The sequence below is a fragment of the Capsicum annuum genome, chromosome 11, assembly GCF_002878395.1.
Source record: "Capsicum annuum cultivar UCD-10X-F1 chromosome 11, UCD10Xv1.1, whole genome shotgun sequence".
NCBI lineage: Eukaryota > Viridiplantae > Streptophyta > Magnoliopsida > Solanales > Solanaceae > Capsicum > Capsicum annuum.
The window spans coordinates 2,042,183-2,065,719 of NC_061121.1; the positions used below are offsets into that span (position 1 = coordinate 2,042,183).

Consider the following 23,537-nt stretch of genomic DNA (forward strand, 5'->3'; position numbering starts at 1 on the left):
AATTATCTCAGAAATATATTTTCTTTAAGTAAAGAAAATCAAAAAGAAATTAGGGTTCAGTAGAATCAGTAGCTTTAGCTCAAAATATATATTTTTGCAGAAATAAATCATGTCATCCATAAACTAGAAGTATAATTCTACCTCTGGATATATTAATAGTAGTTGAATAAAATGCTTCTATACTTGAACCATTATCGATTCATTTTTTTTTTGTTTCTCATTTGGTGTTGATTTCTCACATATCACTCAATTAATGGTTATCATCTTAGAAATATATTTTCTTTAGTTAATGAAAATCAAAATCAAGAAGAAATTAGGATTCAGTAGAATCAGTAGCTTTGGCTCAAAATATGTATTTCTGCGAAAATAAATCATATCATCCATAAACTAAAAAATATAATCGTACCTCTGGTATATTAATAGTAGTTGAATAAAATGCTTCTATACTTGAACCACCATGATTTTTTTTTTTGATTTCTCATTCGGTATTCGGTATTTGCATTGGAGTCTGAGGTAGGGCTCCATTCGGAGGGTAGCGTTTCCTACCAAAGATTTTTTCATATCCAGGGCTCGAACCCGAGACCTCTGATTACGAGAGGGGCAGACTCATCCACTGCACCACATTCTTTGATGGTCATTATCGAAATTATTACGTAAAATACAAGATAAAATTACGTATAATAAACCCTTGTGATTCGATTTTTCTCCAAATCTCATACATATATACAGGGGTGGAGCTATACTTAGGATAGGGGTTCATCTGAACCCCCTTCGACAAAAAATTATACTTTTAACATATATATATAATAGATATCGAATTCTCTTTGATTAGTTAGAATGATCACTTGTGAACCCGTTAGTGAAAAATCCTGACATATATAGTGGACCGAACCATCCTTTTTTAACAGTAATATTTCTTGGTTCAATATAACCACATCATATTAGATTTACTGCATGATGGGTCCCCAAGGAAGATAAGATAAGGTTCATATGAATGTGTGAATGAAATTAAAAGTTCAAAAAGTAAAGATTGACACTTTCCTTAGCCTAGCAAAAATTGGATGACAAACAATAATGGCTACTACTTCTCCATCCATTATTTCTCTCAACTTACTTGTAATCAACTCAAAATCACGTCTTTTACCTCCTAAACAATTATCAAATTCACAAATTTCACTTCCTAATCTACTTATATCACCCAAAATCATCCGAAAAAATCGTAGAATTTACGCTATTTCAAGTAGTAATAATTTCTCCTTAGCAGAAGCGAATCTAAATGAAACAGCCGATCAGCTGGTCGTTACATCCACGGGTGATGACGGAGTTTCTACTGTTATTTCATCGCTCTTATTCATCGCTTTCATCGGATTATCCATTCTTACGATAGGAGTAATATACATTGCCATTACGGATTTTTTGCAAAAGAGGGAGAAGGAGCAATTCGAGAAAGAAGAAGCAGGAAAGAAGAAGAAGAGTGGGAGGAAAGGGAAGATTGGTACAAGAGCTAAAGCGGGGCCGAGAGGGTTCGGACAAAAGGTTGAGGAAAATGATCAGGACGATGATTAGGGATGACAATGGAGCGGCTGGGCTAGAAGTTACCATGCATGCATGAACTTTAACTAGATTGGTTAAAGCAAGTTTTCTTTGTTGTGATGAGTAGTTTGTCTTCGTTAGTTTATAATTTGTATCATTTTTACCCATTTAGTCTATTGAGTACTTCTATATTCCGATTTACGTGGCACAAGTTTTTTATAATAGAAATATTTTGAGTTTAAAATTCCTTTTTTACTATTTACGCAAGTATTTAATGTTTGTTTTAGATCAAAAATTTCAAAGTTTTCAATTTTGTAGTAATTTATGTCTGAGATAAAAAATATCATATAAATTGAGATTGGGGAATAATATTTATTGGCAAATTAAAAAAATAATTACTAATATATCGACTATGTTTACTTTCTATTACTACACACAGAACGTAAATAGGCAACCACGAATGATGATTAGGGATGACAATGGGGCCGGAGTCGAAGTTACCATGCATAAACTTTAACTAGCTTCGTTAAAGCTTTTTTTTATTGACGAGTAGTTTGTCTTCCTTTTAACACGAATATTTAATGTTTGTTTTAGATTAAAAATTTCAAAAGACTTCAATTTTGTAGTAAGTTTTACGTCAAGTTAAATAATATCACATAAATTGAGATAGAAAAATAATATTTATTGGCCAAAAAAAAAAAATAGTTATTCAATTACTACACAGAGAGTAAGGGGTAGTTTGGTAGAGTGTATTGACAAAAATAATGCATGTATTAATTAATGTGTATTATGAATACCTTGTTTGGTACAATTTTTAGTTAATGTATAACTAATGCAAGCATTAGTTATACACTTTATTGTGTATTAAGGTGTGTATTACTAATACTACCCATTTTTTATGTATTAGTAATGCAAAGTCTTTAATACATGCATTAACTTATTAAATGACCTTAATACTCCTCAATTTCCCTCTCAAAATATTTCACCATTCTTTTTTCGCAATTTTAATTTGCAATAGTGAATCTTTTCAAAATATTTCACAATTTTTTTTCCACCATTTTAATCTACAACAATGAATAATTGATTTAAATAATTGTAACATATTTTTGCTTTGTTTCGAGGGTCTTTAAAAAAAAAATTTAAAAAAATTGAGACTATTTCTTAATTTTAGGTCTTATATTTTATTTTTATTTCGACTATGTTAATCCGTTGACATAATATTTCATGCACAAAGACAAAAGTCTTGCAATTAATCCGAACCCTCTATATACTAGTTCAACAATACTAATTATATTTGAGATGACAAAGAAATTTTGTTGCAAAAAAGTGTATAAAATCAAAAAGGGTAATTTTATAAACAAATATTTCTTTTATAGAAATTATGTAAGATGTATTATTTCCTATACATCAAACCAAACAATGTATAAGAAATAATACATGCATAACTAATACAAGTATAAGTAATACAAGCATTACTAATGCAAGCATTACTAATACACTATATTTTGCATTCATCTTGTACACTCTGCCAAACAACACTAAGTGTGCAACCTTTGAGTTTGAGTTGATAATATTTCTGTGCATTTTCTATTGTAATTCATAAAAGAGAGTGCACAAAGAGAAAGACTATATGCTACATTTGTTTCAATTTGAACTTTATGAGTTTTGGTTATGATATCTTATTTAATTGATTTTTTTATGTGACTCAATCAAAGTTACAACTGTTGAAACTTGAAACTAGCAATATCATCAAAGTTTAAACCTCAAAAGGCAATTGTGTACTCTTTTCTCGTTTTTCATCCATTATTTGCATCGAAATTTGATTAGTTATTCAAAAATTCACGTCGCATAGAGCCTATTTAGGGGCAAATATTTCGTACCAAGAATCATTTCATGTTTAGAGATTAAAATATTTAGGGGCAAATATTTCGTACCAAAAATCATTTCATGTTTAAAGATTAAAATCAATAGTCTAATTAAAACAGAAACAACCTCATCCGTCTCGATGAATTGACAAGCTATACCCCAAAATAAAAATAATTGTTTTATCACTTTCCCTTTTGGGACCATTTTGTGTTTTGGTGGAGTGGGGGCACGAGGTAAGGGGAGGCAAAAAGTAGAAAGGGACCCCAAATTAAATATGTATAATGTTTGTTCCATATTATTCATTTTTTAAAGAGTCAAACATTTTTCCAAAAAAAAAACTAGTATTACAAATTTACAATATGAAATAGTTAGATAATAGCTCTGGTTCAAAAAGGAATAAACAATTCGAAATAAGAGCATCAAACTTTTAGTAATCTTTGGTTTCTTATAAAATTTGAAATAGTTTTTACCTGGTTGAAATTAAACAAAAAGTACTATAATATACATTATACTTTCTTTTATATTTACAAGTATTTTTAAAACATATAAAAGAATAAATTATTTGACTTGTTAGAAATTGATAGAATCATATAAAGTGGAACAAAATGGTTAATGGGTAGCTCTTTTTAGATATGATTTGTAAATATCAAAATGCACTTACTTAAGGAAACTTATAAAATTCACAAATGTGTAAACAAATTATAAATATCTAGTTACCTTTTCCCAAAAGGTTTATTCCTAGTAAATGTCAACACTTGTACTTCAAATATCATCATCTTGGAGAGCATATAACTCAAAGTATACAACCACTAAATTATTTGATTAGATAAATGTGTAAAATCTCTTCATATTCTTAATCAAAAGTCACAAATTTGAATCATAAAAATGAAACAATTCCAACTTAGAAAGCGTTTTTCTGTTGAATGAGTCTTGCACATAACCAACAAACAGCAAGAACAACAACATATTCAGTGTGTTCCTACATATCGGGGTTAGTGGGCGGGTAAAATCTACGCAGTTCGTACCACTACCTCAGAGTTGAGGTAGTTTCCTATTAACCCTCGCCTCAAGACACAATACAATCTAGAAAAAAATGTACAAAGGTACAAAAGACAATAGGAAGTAACACAACAACATACAGTAACAAAACACTACTATACCACAAAATAATACTACAAGCGATCTACCCAAAACAACATACTCCCCCCGTCTCATTTTATGTGTCGTCATTTTCTTTTTTGTTCGTCCTAAAAGAATGTTACCTTTCCTTATTTGGTAACTATTTAAAGACACAATTTCATTTTTATTCTTATTGGTTCCACCCACTCAATTAAAAATAGTGATAGTACATATTTTAATAAGGACAATATGATAAACATCATCAAGTCTTTTCTTATTTCTTAAACTCCGTGTTCGATCAAATCATGACACATAAAATGAGACGGACGAATATATATCAAGAAGAATCCAAGAACAAGAAATTACAATCATAGCACCACGACTACTAATAAAAACATCTCACTCCTATCTATCAACACATCGCGAATCTAAACTAATCTAACTAGTAAATTTTAAATATTAGATATTTTGAAAAAAGAAATAAAACACTCAAAGCAAGACAATCTAACAAAAGTGTCTCATTCAAATTTATTGAGAATAACGTGGACATTAGGATAGAGAAATTCTCATCCTCAACACAAATGGGACCCATTGAAATCCCTTTGATTGTAACTTCATCCAATCAGAAACAAGTACCAAGGATGAACTTTACCAACTTAGCCAATTAAAATACAGATAAGGCCTTATTATGGACCCCATAAGTATAGTCCTCCTATTCCCTTTAGAAAACTCCCAAAAAAAACTCAAAAAATTTGTCCCCAAAAAAATAATATTACTATAAAATAAGAACTTTATTTTGCTGTAAAAGTGCATTTTGTGGGTTCCTCAAATAATTGCACTTTTTGCTTTGCCTTTTTGAATTGCTCTAGAGCTCTTTTTTCAACTATTATACATAAAGATCTTACTCAATATATCTTCTTCCACCTACTATTCAAAAGTAGAAAATACATTCAATTTGTTGATATTTCTAGTTATAATAATTTCATATTTTTGTAATCTCAAATACTATGGTTTCTGAGAGGAAATTAGCAAGTGCAATGGGGGGGAAAACATTAAGAGCATGTGATAATTGTATTAAAAAAAGGGCACGTTGGTATTGTCCTGCCGATGATGCATTTTTATGTCAAAATTGTGATGCTTCCGTTCATTCGGCGAACCCTTTGGCGCATAGGCACGAAAGGGTTCGCCTAAAAACGTCATCATTGAAAGAACCTTTATCATCATTAGATGATTACTTACCCGATTTGGAAAGTCCAGTATCGGTTTCATCAGTATCAGTGTCAGTGTCAGTTCCATCATGGCATCACGGATTTACTAGGAAGGCACGGACTCCTAGGCATGGGAGAAAGGCTAGTAAATCCGCGGGGGATGGAGATGTTATTCTCATGAAAAATCCTATTCATATCGTCCCTGAGATGTTAAGTGATGAGAATTCGCATGATGAGATCGAAGAGGAGCAACTCTTATATCGAGTGCCCATATTAGATCCCTTCGTGGCTGAGCTCTGCAGCTCGGCCACGAATAATCAAGAGATGGTGGAGAATAGCACAACAGCAGCAGCAGCAGAGATGGATTCAGAATTTAAAGTTGAATCTAAGGAGACAGCGTTGCAGGATGATATCTGTAACGTTGATCTTAATAGATTTCATGGGGTGTTACCATCGGAGATGGAGCTAGCCGAATTCGCAGCTGATGTTGAGAATTTACTAGGGAAAGGACTTGATGATCATGAGTCATTTGACATGGAAGGATTAGGTTTATTGGAAGTTTGTAATGATAATAAAGAGGAAAACTCAATGGAGTGTTCAATGGTTAGTCATGAAAAAGTCAAAATTGAAGATGAAGGTGAAGTCGAATTCGTTACAAAAACAACTTCTGCAACTACTCACTACGATCATCAATTTGATCATAGTACTCATCATGATATTGATATTAATGGAGACACATTTGAGTTCAAATTCGACTACGATTCGCCGATGAATATTAGGAGAGAAGATGAAGTGGTTATGAAGAATATTAGAGAGGATAATAATGTTGCAATTGATGATGAAAATCAGATTAATAAGAAGATTTTATTAAATCTTGATTATGAAGGTGTATTAACAGCATGGGCTGATCAAAGGTCACCTTGGACTAATGGTGAAAGGCCAGAATTGGATACAAATGACTCTTGGCCAGACTGCATGGTAAGTTTTAATTTAATTTTTATTTATTATTATCATATTATAAGTTTGCATTAATGGAATTGATTGGCATATATATATAAAGTATAGTCCTTTATTTGTTGATTGCATAATAATAAGGTCCAATTTCCTAAATTTTGAAAGTGAAAGTCCACATGATTCTTGATTCGTATAAATGAAACTTTAAGAATATATACTATAGTAATAGCTAATGCACTTTATATTAAGGTCTTTAAGTAAATATTGCTTTTTTTTTTTTTGTAGTATATGGGGCATTTGACAAAAGATATTTGAGCAAAAATATCTTAGATATTCTCTTCATTTCAAGTAGGACATTGGGCTTTATAAATTTTGGAACAAAGTATTAAAATAACAAAATGAACTAACACTTATATAGTATATATCTGTTATAAAAGCAAATTTTTTTGCATGCTTTCTTCTTCATTAGTTTTCAACAACAGCAACAAACTTAGCATATTCCCACAAAGTGGGGTCTGAGGAGGGTAAAATGTACGCAGTTCATACCGCTACCTCCGAAGAAGTAGAGAGGTTGTTTCCGACTTCTACATTAGTTTTCATCGAGTGAAAATCTCTTTAACCACTATGAAGGGTAAATATTCATGCATAGGGGAGTACGTGAATAACATTTTAATATCTCCAAAATTTAACTTATATATACTCGCAATACAGTAAAACATCTTCATACTGTGAGTAAAGGCGGAGTTAGGATTTGACGATTATGGGTTCGGAATTCTAGTAATTATGCAAAAGAAACATAGGGTGTGACCAAAGTTACTGAATTTGGCCAAACACGTACAGTATATCCTAGCTCTGCTCTTGATTACGAATGTAGCTTAACTTGTTATTATACTATATGTTAGTACTAATTCCACTATGGATGGTTATTTTTCCGCCGATTTGATTGTGTGAAAATTCTTTAACACTGTCGATATACATAAATTGATAAAATGGCCATTTTTTGCAGGGAAATTACATGGGAATAATGAATGAAAATGCAATAATAGTGGATAGAGGAAGAGAAGCAAGAGTTTCAAGGTATAGAGAAAAAAGAAGAACGAGGTTGTTTTCGAAAAAAATAAGATACGAGGTTAGAAAATTAAATGCTGAAAAGAGGCCAAGAATGAAAGGAAGGTTCGTTAAAAGGGCTAATTTTGCAACAACAACGACAACAACTCCTAATTACCCTATGGTTAAATAATTAATCAATGTTAAGTTTAATTTATTTAATTTTTTTCTTTTTACCACTAGGTTTTACGTAGTACTGTTTTTACTACTAGTTGTAAAATAGTACTTGTAGACTTGGAGAGGTTTTTTTTGTATATATAGTTCATAATAAATAGCTATATGCTATAACAATTTTGTCATTTTGAATTAGGACTTTTTGGATCTATGATGGTTCTCCAAATTGTTCTTTTTATTTTTGACAAAGAAGAAGAAAGAATAAAATCTCTAGAAAATTGTAGTTCCTTTTTTGTTTTCTCATTTTGATAATTCGTATTGAGATTTGGTTAAGTTCAATTTTGCGCATTGCAAGACTTAAAAGGGGACATTCTCTTTGTTAGAAGCAAGAGAATTGTCCATTGGCCATTTTAGCAGAAAATTCACAAATCAATCTCTAATGTTTTGTATAAAGATGAATTTATAGGTTTAATTCTGAATTTACGTGAACTCAGTAACTTTTATCAATATATTACTACATACTACTTTATACTGGTATCTGGATTTTGAACGTAACCCAATTACTTATTAACATATATATTATTAACTTAAGATTATTATAAAAATCTATAAGCTTCAAAATTTCAAGATCAGTCTTTATTTGCATTAAGGAGCTGCTTAGAACATTCTTGAAAATAAATATAAGATTATTTTATTCAACGTTTGATTGATAAAACATAACATTTTACAATAAAATTAGCTATTTCATATAGAACTCTGTGTACCTAATTCAAAGAAATATTTTTATTTATACCATCTCGTGTATCAAACGAACCTTAATGGTACAATTTTAAACCCTACGTGTCACTTTGTTTTTATGATATTTTCAATAATCAATATATATCTAGAATATACAAGAGAATGTTTAGATAACCACAATAACGTGTAATTAACATAAAATGTGTCTTTTAATCTAAAAATTGAATTGAATTTAAGAGATAGATTTAATTTGAAGTTGACAGGCAAAATGATTTAGAGTGGACCAACAAGTATTAAATATATAGCTTGGCATTTTCTTATAGGTCTACGTGGTTAACATGCTTAATGGACCCATTCATTTTTGTGATTGGATATCTTCCTATATAGGGAAAGAAAACAAATTATACGAATCTAAAATTTAAAATTTAAAGTTTATGAATGATTATAATCATCTTAAGCCGATATTATAATAATTGAGTGAGTGTACAATTAAATATGTAAGAAAATTTTGATTTCTTAAGAAAATTTTGATTTCTTCGTAAATACTTTTGATTTCTTCTTTTTTGAATAAGAAAATTTTAAAAGTTTGATTAAAAAGGTTCATACTTGAGTCAATAAATAATTAATTAACTATATACTACTCTATTTTATTTATCGATTAAATTTATTTTAACTCACTCAAATTTAATTCAATCAACCTGTCACACCTTTTTTTCGCTTGAAGGGATCAAGTCGAAAGGTTTTTCAATTAAAGTGACGGTTTTGAATAGGAATTATTTTATTTATAGAGTCGCCACTTGAAATTGAGTTATAGTGTTCCAAGTCACCTTTTTGAATCCCTAATAAAAAGAAAATGACTCTTTTATTTAGTCTGCGAAAACAAAAGACTGGTTAAGGAATTCTATTGACCGAAGGGAAGGTGTTAGGCACCCCTCGAGTCCCGTGGTTCTAGCATGGTCGCTTTTATTGACTCATACTTAACTAAACTATTTTAATAACTTATGTTTATAGGCCTTAATTCACTTACTTTTAATTATATCGAAAAAGTTTATCTATGCCTCTATATTAAATAATTAACGAAAATTTAATTCTAAAAATATTCTCCAAGGTGCATTATTGCATCCTTGAATTTAAATGTCTCGAAAAGATGCTTACGCCGCATTCTTAATTGAAACGAATATTTTAAACGTGCCTAAAAATTAACTATTGTTAAAAGGCATTAATTTATCTATTATACATTCGAGATGCCTAAACTTATATTAGAATTTGGAGAATAACTTCATACTTAACTTGTTTATTTACTTAATCCTTTCAAAATTTCGTTCATCCAAATTTTAAATATACATGAATAAAAATACTTTCGGATTAAACATCAAAATTCATATCATTATCCAACAATTCTAAAACCAAATCAAACCATCTAATTCGAATCAACTCGTTATATACACTGTTCAAAGTTTTTAATTCATATACTAAAAACATTCCAATACTAAATTTTAAAATGAAGCCTAATACTCTTCTATTATGTACAGTTTTTCACCAGCAAATCAAAGCCCAAAGTATGATCAAAATTAAACCTTTTATAACAATTAAAAATTGCCAAAAGAAATAAAATATGAGTTTGACTTTCTTTGCAAATAAAAAGGTTCTGTAAAAATGAAATGGCATGTTAATAAAATTAGATTATACAATGGATGTTCAAGAAGGCTAAAATAAATAAATAATAATAATAATAATAAAATAAAAAAAATGAAATTGTAAAACTAATTTTTGAATCGTCGAGAATTTGAAAGTTCAACATGATGGAGTTTAGATTGAATTTTTGAATGGATTTGGATGGATCATCGACGTTCGTCCTTGTTAGCCATAGTAGTTGCGGCGACAGTGAAGTAGTAGTCATCCCTGGTGTTTTGCCGGCAAACAACGACGGAGAAATGGGAGGAAAAGTGTTGTCGGATTCCATGGTTAAAGATAACTCCGGCGAAACACTTCGCCGGAAAGAATGGAAGAAAACTGTTTGGCTATTTTTTTTTCATTCACTGATTTGTCTCGATTTTCCTTCCTCTGTTCACTATATCTCGCTATTTCTGTGTCAGATTTAACTATACACAATATCAACCCACGCAGTATTTAAATTTTCAGCATATTTATATTCAAATATATATATATATTCGATAACTTAATCGTATAATATGTTGTAACAAGAAGTTCACATTATCAAACAATTATACATATCAAATAATACATGAAATCACTTGATATTTTCATTCATGCTTGTTTACAACAAAGTTTATGAAATAAATAATACATGATTGAATAGAACCTGCAAGAAATTATCACTGAAACTCGAATGGAGTTCAATTCAATTTTCTCGAATGAAATCTTCAAACTCAACTTATTCTCCTTTCTCTCTTTTGCTTATCTGATATTTTTTCTCTCTGCCTTTTTACTGTTTCTGATTTTTTTATCTGATGAATGTTCGTTTTTTTGTTCTGGGGGTGAGAGAATCTATTAATAGAGGGATTCTTTGGGGGGAACGGTTAAGATTATCAGATAAGGGGAAAGATTTGAAATTTAAATTAATTAATTAATTAATATTTTTTTTTATTTTCTTTTAAATAAAAGGTAATAATAATAGATAAAGATAAAAATAAATAAATAAAATAACAACTAATTAAATTTTATATTTAACAAAATATAATAATAATTTATAAATAGATAAATATAAATATAATAAAATAATATTAAAACTACTAATTTATTTATAATAATTTTATTAAAGAATTTTTTATTTTTTTTAATTTTTGTATTATTATTATTATTATTTTCAAAAAGAAAAAAAAATCTCAAAGTTAACTTTATTTAAGTATTTATTTTTTTAACTAAAAATTTATTAAAATAAAAAATAATAATCAAAATAATATATGATTATATATATATATATATATATATATATATATATATTTAATATTGATAGACAAATTAAAATTTAGGAAGAATAAAAAATCACGTGTCTACACAACCCAATTGACATACCTACTTTTTATATGTAGAAATGATATATCATTATGTCAGATCATTTTCAGTTCCAATAATTCTGTTGAAATTGTTTGTTTCTTCCTTACAACAATGTGACAAATGATGAATAATTGATGAGCAACTCAAATGCACACACTTTTTATTTTTATTTTTTACATAAAATTGACTCTTCAATGGTCGTTATAAAAAAATAAAAAGAAGACAATTTGAGACATTTCTTTATGTAAGAAATTTGGGAAAGGATTGAACCATAATGGTTTATTGTACGCAAACTTATCTCACGTTTTTGCAAGACGTTATTTCTACGACTTGAACTCGTGACCTGCAGACAACGTGGCAACAACTTTGCCAGTTACTACAAGGATCTAAAATTGTCTCAATACGCGAAGATCAGAAAAGAATTGAATCACAAAAATTAATTGCACGCAAACGTATCTCACGTTTTTGCAAAAGATTGTTTCTACAATTTGAACTCGTGGCTTCGTGACTGACAATAACTTTACTAGTTACTCCAAAGATCACATGAGCACTCTATTATTATTATTATTATTATTATTATTATTATTATTATTATATTAAAAAGAAAAATACAGTACATCAAGGGGACCGGCATTTTCCTTTTGGATTTTTTTTTTTTTTGGACATATGACTATAAAGTCTCATGGTTAAAGGACTTTAAAAGTGGGGACAAAAGACAACTTTTTGTTTGGATCTTTAGATGGAATATTATTATTATTATTATTATTTAAAAAAAAGCTCAAATATGTCATCAATTATTAAAAATGACTTATTTATATATCTGTTAAAAGTTTGGCTTATATAAAACACTTGTTATATATTTCTTTTCTTAGATATTGTCAATAATTTCTTCACGTTTTGCGTTAGATTTTTTTTTTAACTGAATATAAACTTGTGAGTTACATTTTAAAAAATTAAAGGGTAAAATTCAGAAATAGCATACTTAAGAACCTAATTATTAGTTTTATAGCAATAGTTTTATAATTACATTTTATAGAAATTTATATTTTGTATTTTTTTAAAATATTCCTTTAAGAATACATATACAATAAATTTACTGCCCTTAATTAACTGAAATTAGTTGAGTTATACATGGTATAATTACCAATCAAGTAAATTTATAGATTCCTTCTCCATGTAAAACTCTTAAAAAACGAGACTTCCGTTATATCTTCACAAAACGTTTACAAAAATTTAAATTTCATTTTTTTCCCATTAACAACTGCATCTTTTCTTAGTAATTTGTTCTAAACCAACCCTGTTTTTGAAATTCAAGCATTGCTGTTGCTGAATCAAATTGGACTGATTCTTCTTCGAAATCAACAACAATTGCAAAATGATGCACTAATTTGTTTGAATCAAATTCAATTGTTGATTCTTCCGTTCCATTTGTTTGAATTCAACCGTCAGTTGAAAATTCAACCATTACTACTGTTTAAGGTACATAATCATTATTGTTATTCATTTCGATTTTGTTTAACCATTACTGATGTGCCTATCGAGTTTTTGTTGTCGTCGTTAATTTGTATGTGAAAAAATTGTAAAAGAAATTCGAGTTAGAATCAATGCAGCAGTAAAATTGGAATTCAACTATCTGTTGCAAATTTCAACTTAAAAGTTGTTTCAAGAGTAAAAAATTTAGTATTCGACTATTGTTTTGAGGATCGTTTGTTGTTATTTTAATTGTTTTAACAATTGAACAAATTGTAAACAACTTTCGAATTAAAGTTTATTAAATTATTTTTCGAAATACTAGATAAATGAATGATCGAATTTAGATGTTGAATTTGATGATATTCTATGAACCCATATCAAAGTATAAATTATCTGCTCCATATGTATTTTTGATGTGCTTAATGGTAACATTGCATATGTATTTTTGATATGGTTAATGTTAACACTGTATATGTATTTTTGTTTTGTTGTCGGAATTCTATAGTATAAATGTATATTTGAAAAAATATTTTACTTTAAGCAAATGTTGTGTAAATGTATTTTTTAAATTGAGATGTTGATTGTGTAACTTTGTTTGCACTTAAATCTGAAAAGTGTGTGTTATAACAAGTGACATTTGACAAATATGGATAAAACCTATCAAATTACAAATTAGGTATGCTCCAGATGTATTTTTTGATATGCTTAGTGTTAACACTGCATATGTATTTTTTATATGATTTATGTTAACACTGCATATGTATTTTTGTTTTGCTTGTCGGAATTTGAGAGTATAACTGTATATGTGAAAATATATGTCGTACCTGTTTTACTTCCGTTTGATTCAGTAGTTTCTGTATTTGGTTGAAAACTTTTGTTGTGTTTGTATTTTACTTTAAACAAATATTGTTTACATGTATTTTTTAAATGGAGATGTTGGCTGTGTAACTTTGTCTGCACTTAAAGCTGTAAAGTGTGTGTTAAAATAAGTGACATCTGACAAATATGTATATTTGTTTATTTCTTGGTTAAATCAAGTAGAAATGGCAAGCATACCAGTCCTTGTGAAGCACTCTGGTCGATGGACGTACGAAAAGAAATTCGAAGAATATGTCACTAATGTTATACCGTTGAGCACATCAGCAACATTCGTTGAGCTGCACGATGTTTGGGCATCTCACTTAAGTGTGGATTTAACCAGGAAACGTATTCTAGTGGAATATAAAATCACTGCTAATGTAGGGCAGATAGAAATACATAATGATATGGGTTTAAAGGTGTTTATAATGCGGAAAAAGCTGATACAAAACATGAATTATCTTCCTTTATATATAAGCATTTTGGAGAAAGTTGTAGGGAGCAACTTGAAAAGTTTATCTACATGTGTTACTGAAAGAGGAATCTACTGTGACAACTTGCAAACAGTGATAAATACAACAAATGAAGAAACTTTGGTGGTTTATGAAGATACACAAGCATTACATGTTTTTTAGATGGATACTGTTGAGGTGATTATCTCAGACCCACATCACAAGAATGTTGAGATGACCAGGTTTACTTGACAATTTTTTTTTTAAAGTCAGTCATGAAAGACTATTCAATTAGGGAGAAGTTTCAAACGCACAGTAAAAGGTCAAGTAATAAAACGTACGTACATTCTATATCACTCTGATTTTGGTTAATATTACTTTGAATATGTATTTTGAATGTATTAAATATATTTGATGCAGTTATACATTGTTTTGCAAATCAAGAAACTGCGAGTTCTTAATGCGTGCATCAGGCATGAGAGACATTAAAATATTTAGAATTAGAAGATTTATACCTGAACATACTTGCCCAGTGAAGGACAAGATCTATCCAAGGTGCATGCAACTAGTATGTTGATAGCTGGTATGGTTAAACAGAAATATAAAAACCACAAACAACAATACAGTGCGACGAAAATAAAAAATGACATGAAGGAAGATTTTGGTATGAATTTGACATACACTTTATGTTAGAGGGCTAAGGAAAGAGCGTTACAAGAGTTGAGGGGTAAGCCATCAGCATCTTATGGTAAACTGCCATCATACTTATATGTGTTGAATACTATCTATCTGGAGTCACATATAAGAATGAAGAAGACAGATGATAATGCGTTCTTGTATGTATTTATCGCTCTACATGCATTCATTAAAGGATTCGATCATTGTAGACCAGTCGTAGTTGTTGATGCTAATCATCTGAGAGGAATGTATACTGAGGCATTTGTAACAACATGTACAACGGACGGAGTAGGTTAGTATCATTTAATAATAATTACATTGTATAACTGATTGTATTTTTTTTGTATTTCTGCAAATCACTTAAAAAATACATATATCTACTTCATATATACATATCTGTATATAATTACATATATTTTTAAAGTTTCCTGAATGAAACATGTAAAATTGATTATGTTTGATAGTGAGGTGTATGTAGATTTTATTATATGTAACTGATACCATTTCAGGTAGATAAAAAATACAGTTTAATTTACCTGTATTTATAATAAATACATATTCAGTTCTTATATGTATTTATATCGACCTGCGCAGAATTTTTTTATATATGCAGGTCATATATTTTCTTTGGCATGTGTTGTGCTTGATTCTGAAAATGATGAATTATGTATATAGGTCATATATTTCCTTTGGCATATAGTGTGCTTGATTCTGAAAATGATGCATCCTGGACGTGGTTCTTCGAGAATCTAAAGAAAGCGTACGGAGAAAGACAAAACATGTGTGTTGTGTTTGATAGAAATCCAAGCATCATAAAGGTTGTTGGTGATGTGTACAAAGATGTTCCACATTATGCATGTATGTGGAATCTATGGAGAAATGTGAAAAAACTTTACAGAAAGTCACACGATGCATTGTCGGAGATCTTTTATACAATGGACAAATCATATTCAAAGTCAGAATTCCACATGTTAATGGAAAAAGTTGAGGCGGTTGATATTAGGGTGAGGAAATATTTGGAATTGGCGAGTTACGAAAAGTGGGTTAGGTCGTATGCAACAGTTCACCGAGGATGGAATTTGACTTCAAATATTACGGAGTCAATAAATTGAGTGCTTGTATCAGCTAGAGAACTGCCAATTTATGACTTTCTTGAGGAAGTTCGATTACTGTTTGCAAAATGGAATTGTGCAAATAGGCAGGTGACTTTATATACCTTCACAACACTCATTGAAAAGTTTAATGACATACTCAGTGAGAACGAGGCTTTGTGTACCCGTATGACGGTATGACCTTTTAGATTTGTGGAAATTATGATTATGAAAATACTTTTCATTCAGTTATAAATTAATGAAAAGATATACAACATAAAAAATATGAACATTTAAAAACATAATATGTATTTTATTGTATTGAAAATTATTAACAACTGCATATGTATTTGGCTGCTCTGTAAAAATATACTCTGGATATGTATTTTTATTGCATATGTATTTTTTTGCAAAATGCTGATGTGGTTACAACATATCATGGAATATGGAATTCATCTTTTTGAATCAGTACATTTAATTTTTTATTTTTATGTCAGGTTGTACCAGCTACAGAATATGTGTATACGGTACACGACAAACAAAAGCACCTCATTATTTGCATCCAGGAAAAAAAATGCTCATGTAATATTTTTCAAATAGATGAGATACCATGTGCACATGCTTGTGCGGTGTTGGAGAAAAAGAATTTTGAGAAGGGATCATACTGTTCTGATTTGTTTAATCCAAAAACTGTTTGGAAGACATATGATGTTCCAATCTACCCGTTACCACACAACGATGACTGGATAATTTCAGAGAGCATACTTGATGAAATAGTACTGCCTCCAAAATTCAAAAGAGCTCCAGGAAGACCTGCAAAGAAGGATCGTGAAAAATCACGCTGGAATATATTTGAAAAGAAGAATATCAACTCATGCGGTGGTTGTGGGGCTAAAGGTCACAACAAGCGTTCTTGTAGGAAATATCGCAAATGATACATTTCTTCTTCTGTATTATTTCTTAAAACTTTTATTTTCATTTTTTATAACGATGAAGTAATTCAGTTTAGTTAATACATTTATGAATCATTTGACAATTGAAGACAGTAATGTTTGAATACTGGAGCTATATATGTTTCAAAATTTGAACATTACACATATATTTTCAAGCAACAGTTCATATGTATTTTTGACATGGTAAATATATTTTAGGTTAAAGGTGGTAACTTTGATTAATCAAAAAAGCATATGATTCCTAATTGTTCAAAGGTTTAAATATATGTGACATATTCTGCAAATATATGTTTGAATTGCATAATGTTATTACTGCATATATATTTATATTGTAAAAATACATTTGATGTATAATCCATATGTATTTTTAAGAAAAATATCATCACTGCATATGTATTTTGTAACTAAAATCAAATCTATAACTTGCATAAAAAAGTCAAATTTATCTTTAATTCAAATTCTCTTGTATAATGATTTAAAATGAACACATATCAAAATTACATATTAGGTTTGATCAATATGTATTTTTCAACAGCTTTATCTTTACACGGCATATATATATTTTTGGAAAATATTTTTAATGTATAATCCATTTGTATTTTGTAGCAAAATATCAACACTGCATATATATTTTGTAAATAACTGCATTAAAATCTCAAATTTCACTTTAATTTAAATCCTAATTTATAATTATAGGTAATGAAAACATACTAAAATACATATTAGGTATGTTGCAGTTGTATTTTTGTAATATTTGATTCTAACATTTCACATGTATTTTTATGCTGAAAAATAATTGATTTATACTATATATGTATTTTTAAGCATAATATGAAAACTACATATGTATGTTTTAACTACATCTCACAGTAAAAGGTAGAACTTCATAAATCTCACTGTACATGTTATATTAAACAATATAGAAAGGTGGTGAAAAATTTTAAAGAACAATAACATACTAAAATACATATTAGGAATGGTCCATATGTATTTTTGCAATATTTAATTTTAACACTGCATATGTATTGTTAGACTAAATACAATTGATTTATACGACATATGTATTTTTAAACATAATATAAAAACTACAAATCTCATAGTAAAAGGTAGAACTCCATGAAATACACAAATAAAACTTTAATTCAAATCAAAATTAGACCCACATCTATACTGAATCAATTTCATTCAGTTTGAAAATAATTACTATTATCACCTACAAATAGAACAATTCAAAACATAAAAATTAGTCTGTACAATCAAAACCTACATCCATAAACTAGTTTCTAAACTACAAAAAGTCAAAAATCCATCAATCATCATACATTCAAAACTTCAGTGACACTAGTTTTTCTACTTTGCCTTGCAGGCCTCAAGGGTGCTTCGACATCACTAATGGCATTTACTTCTTGTTTTCAGATCCCATAGTCCCACAAAAGTGCAGCATATCTTGTATGGAGTGCGTTGGGGTCGAACTCAGTAGCAATAACTTTGAGACCATAAGAAAGGCACTCTGCATACTGTCACACCCCTGTTTTTCACCGCATCCGACCCCGCTAGGGAGTTGGTTTTGGAGAAAACGGTTTTTCCGATTAAAGCGACGTTTTGAAAAGGGATTACTTTACTTACAGAGTCGCCACTTGGAATTGAGTTTGGGTGTTCCAAGTCACCTTATTGAATCCCTATTCAAAAGGAAATGACTCTTCAATTTTTATTTTTTCGTCTGCGAACTAGAAATCCGGATAAGGAATTCTGTTGACCGAGGGGAAGGTGTTAGGCACCCCTCGAGTCCCGTGGTTCTAGCACGGTTGCTTTAATGACTTACGTCTGGCTTAAATTAATTTTTTTTTTAGGATTTATAATATTTGTTAACCTAAAAGTTGTTTGCCTCCCGCTTTTAATTTATTTTGAAATTATTTATTATATTGATGTGTGACTTACCGATAGTAGTACTTTTCGGCCTCACCACAAATTTTGGCACGTTTCTCGCGCCTTTACGACATTTATAAGTCGTCCCTATTTTCCTAATCTAAATAAGCACCTAACGGGTTTAAAACCTCCCCAACCCAATTCAATTGGCTTCAAATGGTAAATTAATTTAATTATTACGAGTGATCGGTAGCAGAGCTTTCCAACTTCATCGTCAATTTTCGCTTGTATATTAAAACTTAATTTATTTGGGATTAGGAACCTAACTTGTTCTTTTATAAGTCCGCTTCCTTGCAAATGAGTTCTCTCTCTCTCTTTTTTTTCAATAGCAACGAGTCTTGAATAAATTCGGAACTCATCTTGTACTTTTCACGTTAACTAATGATTGGGCCTTAAGCATATTTAGAGAAGAATGTAAAAGTAAAGATAATTAGAAACTCGTGATGTCTCTGTCATAATGAACTATGCATTCAATGAATCAGGTCGTACCCAAAGAAAGTAAAGTGAGAACAAGCATTTGAACCATATTTAAACAATTCCATATAAAATCATGATCAATACTAGTAACATTAAAAATTAAATAGTGACATAGTTAATGGAATCCTTTGCAGATGTCTATTTAATAATGGCAAATTGAATTAGACAAGCTAAAATGGAAAGGGGATTTTCATGCCAAAAACTTCAAAGGCTAATAAAATTCTAACTTAAAATAGTAAGGTTAACACACTGTAAGAAAAGATCTTAGTAACTGAAATTTTAAATAAACTCATAGACAAACATGATTAAAAGAACTTTACACCAAAAACATAATTTGAATTAGACAGTAACTTAGATTGAAGTGCAAGAAAGCGCATATTATGATACCAACTTTAATTTAAATTTAACTATACAAAAATATAAAAATACTCCCGAATCATATTATAGCATCGAAGATTCATAACTCGTTAACACATGTGAAATTTGAGCAACTTAGTAATGCTAGAATCAAGTCTCGTATAATCTCAATGTACGTTATCTCTTGTGAAAATAATTAACAACAAAACAACGGAGAGCGACATAAAATCATGAATCAAACCCCAAACTTTAACTTGTTGTCTACTCGTTATGTCGCTAAACTAAATAGTTGTTTCGAGCAATTTTTACCCGAAATAATCAATTAATTAATAATATAATCAAACTTTATATTAACAGAAAATGAAACATCGAGATGTAATGCGAATCATGTAAACTTTTATTATGATCCCAAATTTCCTACAATACTCGTAGGTAAGAGAATTTGATTATTTAATTCATTCAAATAACTTAGAAATTACAAACAAAATATAAGTAAAGAATGGACCTTTACGTTGGAGACCTCGATGACAAACAAAACAACCGAATGGAAACCTCGAGTAGACCAAAACTCAACTCACAACTCTTTTTCCTCTCTTTTTTTCTAATCTTTTTCTTTCTTCTATTTTTTTTTTTTTTGCTAATTCTTGCTTTTTGTTTTGTTTTCCGTGTGTGTGTGTTTTTGTTTTTAAGTGCATGTGTGCATGTCCCTTCAGATAGTGTATGTGTGCATGTGTTTATATAGTGTATGTGTTTGTGTCGTGTGTGTGGGAAAGTGGGGGAGGTTAATTAGGAGTGGGAATTGTGGGTGGTTTGGGTAGTTTAGGTTTCTTTATATTTTTTTTATTTATTATTATTATTATTATTATTAATAAGATAAAAATAATTGAAAACTAATAAAATATAACATAAGCTAATAACTAGTCTTGGGAATATGATTAAGAAAAATTAATATCACACCATTCTTTATTAAAAATTGAAAGAAGAAACAAATATAATTTAGAAAAAAAAAATTTCTTTTTTTTTCTAAAAATAAATAAATAAACAAATAAAAACTAAAAATGAAACTTATTTAAAATGTGACTCTATTTTTGTAGTCTTTTTTCAAAATTTTTAAAAATAAATTTAGTAAAAAATAAGTTAAATTTAGAATATCTAATTTGGACCCTAAAACGAAATTGAACACTAAATGTCAAAAACACTTAGGTTTGGTAAAAAAATTAGGTGTTTACACATACGTAACCATAAAGACACCACAATCCCCACAAAAAAAAAACAAATTTGATTAAATAGTGAAATATATTTTGTACAAACATACAATTTTGATACATGTAAATTCAAAACTTACAAGCTTCCACTCGATTGTTGAGGCAAATCATCTTCAAATAAAACATCAAATATATCTGAGGATTCTTTGTCTTTGTATCTTGGATGATTTTGAAGATCAATTCCTTTTTTAACATAGAAATCACAAGCTTGGAGACACAATGGGATAATCTTTGCTATTTTCTCGATCTCACCAAGAACAACCGCATAATGACCACTGGATTCATATGAATCAAACAAGAATATACAACTCTCTGAAAATGATAAAACCGCGAGAACCCAGTGATGTTTTTCCTTTATATTGACCGAAATAAAAATGTCTTCCACTGTATGCCATGGCACTGCAGCATGCATACGGAACCCATTGATGTATTCAATAAGATGATGCTCCTGTCCTCCAGCATTAAGGTTTTGATAATCCATAGAATATACATCCATCAAAGATCTAATTATGTTCATAAAGTAGCAGTCAACTGTACTGTATTTGTACGATTTGTTTGGCTTATTTTTGTACGAACTGCATTAGTGAAAACTACAAAATTTAGAACATTCAAAAAATTATATTCTAAATATTAAAGTGTATGTAAGTAACAAATACATATGCATTATTTTATATTAATGTAGAAGATTTGTGTATCTATAACTGCATTCTTAAAGATTAGTTACATGCAGACAATGTTATCTAATAGTATATGCAACAGTATGTGATGTAGTATTCTATATCATATTTTGAATACTTAAAATACATATAAGTTAAACCATATGTATTTCAATGTAACCCAATATGTATTTTTAAGTAGTGTTACAGAAGAAATGGAAAAAAATTCAAAATAATATACTAACCGAGTTTGTCCATGTTTGATTTGCAAATCCCATTGTATAGAATCAATTTTTGTCTTCAACAGTCTCAACACCAAAATGCATCTTTGAAATTTCTGACTTTCCCCTCTTGTAATGTTCCACTTTTTCTTTCCTAGGTATTTTAAGGAGATGGTAAACCATGAAAACATAATTGATACAAAAAAAATAATTTGAAGCAATTCAAAAGAACTACCTCTTGACAGTAACTTTTAATAGGTCGGCAGAAATTCAGTCCATGAAGTTCTTGAAAATCTTTGTATCTATTATCCCATCAATCGGGTGATATAAAAATGAATGTTTCTGGGGGAATATGTGTATTATCCCTGCTAAGCTCCCTATATAATTATAGAATAAAATAGTTAATTAATACAAACGTATTTGTAAGACAATTTACATTAAAAATTATATATATCTTATTGTACTTACCAGCTGCTGAACCAAATTTTTCGGTGTATGGTGATTCCTTGAATTTTGATGGTCGCCTAATCCTTAACTTTGATCTAGGAATTTTAAATTCACGATTAGTGGATGAATGAATCATGATGTTTTTTTGATCGTAGACATTCAAGCTAGGTAGAAACTCATTTGGGATTGTGTTTTGTGAATCAGGCCACAATTGTTCATCCCTCTGTTCATCATTAGTTACTTCTTATGTAATAGGAGGTGTCCTAACTTTCTCCTCTATAGCAAGTTCGCCCTCTGAATTCACCAGTGACTTTGAATTCAAATCAGTGATCCCTCTGTTCATCTAACAAACAAATTGAAAAAAGAATATTACTTTTTTTCTATCAAATTGAACTTAAATAAACTCGAAATATATTATAGTAAGATACATACTTGAGCATGATTTTAAATAACAGTCTCAGAAGTTTTTGAATTCAAAATTTCATGATGAAATTCTTCTTGATGGTTTGCTGATGGATGTATAATGATGCTTTGTCTTCGATAGGCATTTAGGCTCGGTAACATCTTATCAGGGATTGTGAATTGCGAATCAGATAAAATTGTTTCATCAATTTTCTCATCGCTGGTCTGCAAAAAAATGAAAGAAAAAATTTAATTGTCCTTTGGATTATGACATCACATGAAGAAAAAGTTAATATCACTATACATACTCGACAATCATGTTGAACAACCTTCTCAGAATGTAAGTAATCCAAATTTATACTTCGGAGAAGCTCATCAAGGATTAATTGTTGAGAATCAATTTCAACATTTATTTTTTCGGAATGCAAATCAGTGCACTCCTTGAAAACAAGTAAAAAAAAATCAAAACATCAAACAAATATGTACTTGTATCTCTTTATATATGTGAATTCAAATGAATATATATATATATATATATATATATGAAACTTAATTATTTACCTTTGTACCAAGCAAATTTACCTCCAATTCATGATCAACCTCCGAACTTAATCGTTGTGGTGA

The 23,537-nt window shown here is 29.4% G+C and overlaps 2 protein-coding genes across 2 annotated transcripts; both read left to right on the top strand.

The window, feature by feature from the left end:
- The first annotated feature begins 961 nt into the window (after positions 1 to 961).
- Positions 962 to 1,777, top strand: LOC107846858. Its single transcript, XM_016691129.2, has one exon. It carries the CDS (start codon positions 1,075 to 1,077, stop codon positions 1,564 to 1,566), a length of 492 nt encoding a protein of 163 aa, XP_016546615.2. The 5' UTR covers positions 962 to 1,074; the 3' UTR covers positions 1,567 to 1,777.
- Positions 1,778 to 5,319: 3,542 nt separating this feature from the next.
- Positions 5,320 to 8,189, top strand: LOC107848469 (zinc finger protein CONSTANS-LIKE 16). The gene is made up of 2 exons (XM_016693241.2): positions 5,320 to 6,704; positions 7,687 to 8,189. Exons 1-2 carry the CDS (start codon positions 5,526 to 5,528, stop codon positions 7,918 to 7,920), a joined length of 1,413 nt encoding a protein of 470 aa, XP_016548727.2. The 5' UTR covers positions 5,320 to 5,525; the 3' UTR covers positions 7,921 to 8,189.
- Positions 8,190 to 23,537: the final 15,348 nt, after the last annotated feature.

What these genes read in the sequence shown, in the direction of transcription:
- LOC107846858 (XM_016691129.2), top strand. Translation starts at nt 1,075, where the DNA reads ATGGCTACTACTTCTCCATCCATTATTTCTCTCAACTTACTTGTAATC.
- LOC107848469 (XM_016693241.2), top strand. Translation starts at nt 5,526, where the DNA reads ATGGTTTCTGAGAGGAAATTAGCAAGTGCAATGGGGGGGAAAACATTA. An exon ending in ACTCTTGGCCAGACTGCATG is followed by an intron (nt 6,705 to 7,686) that starts GTAAGTTTTAAT and finishes CATTTTTTGCAG; the next exon opens with GGAAATTACATGGGAATAAT.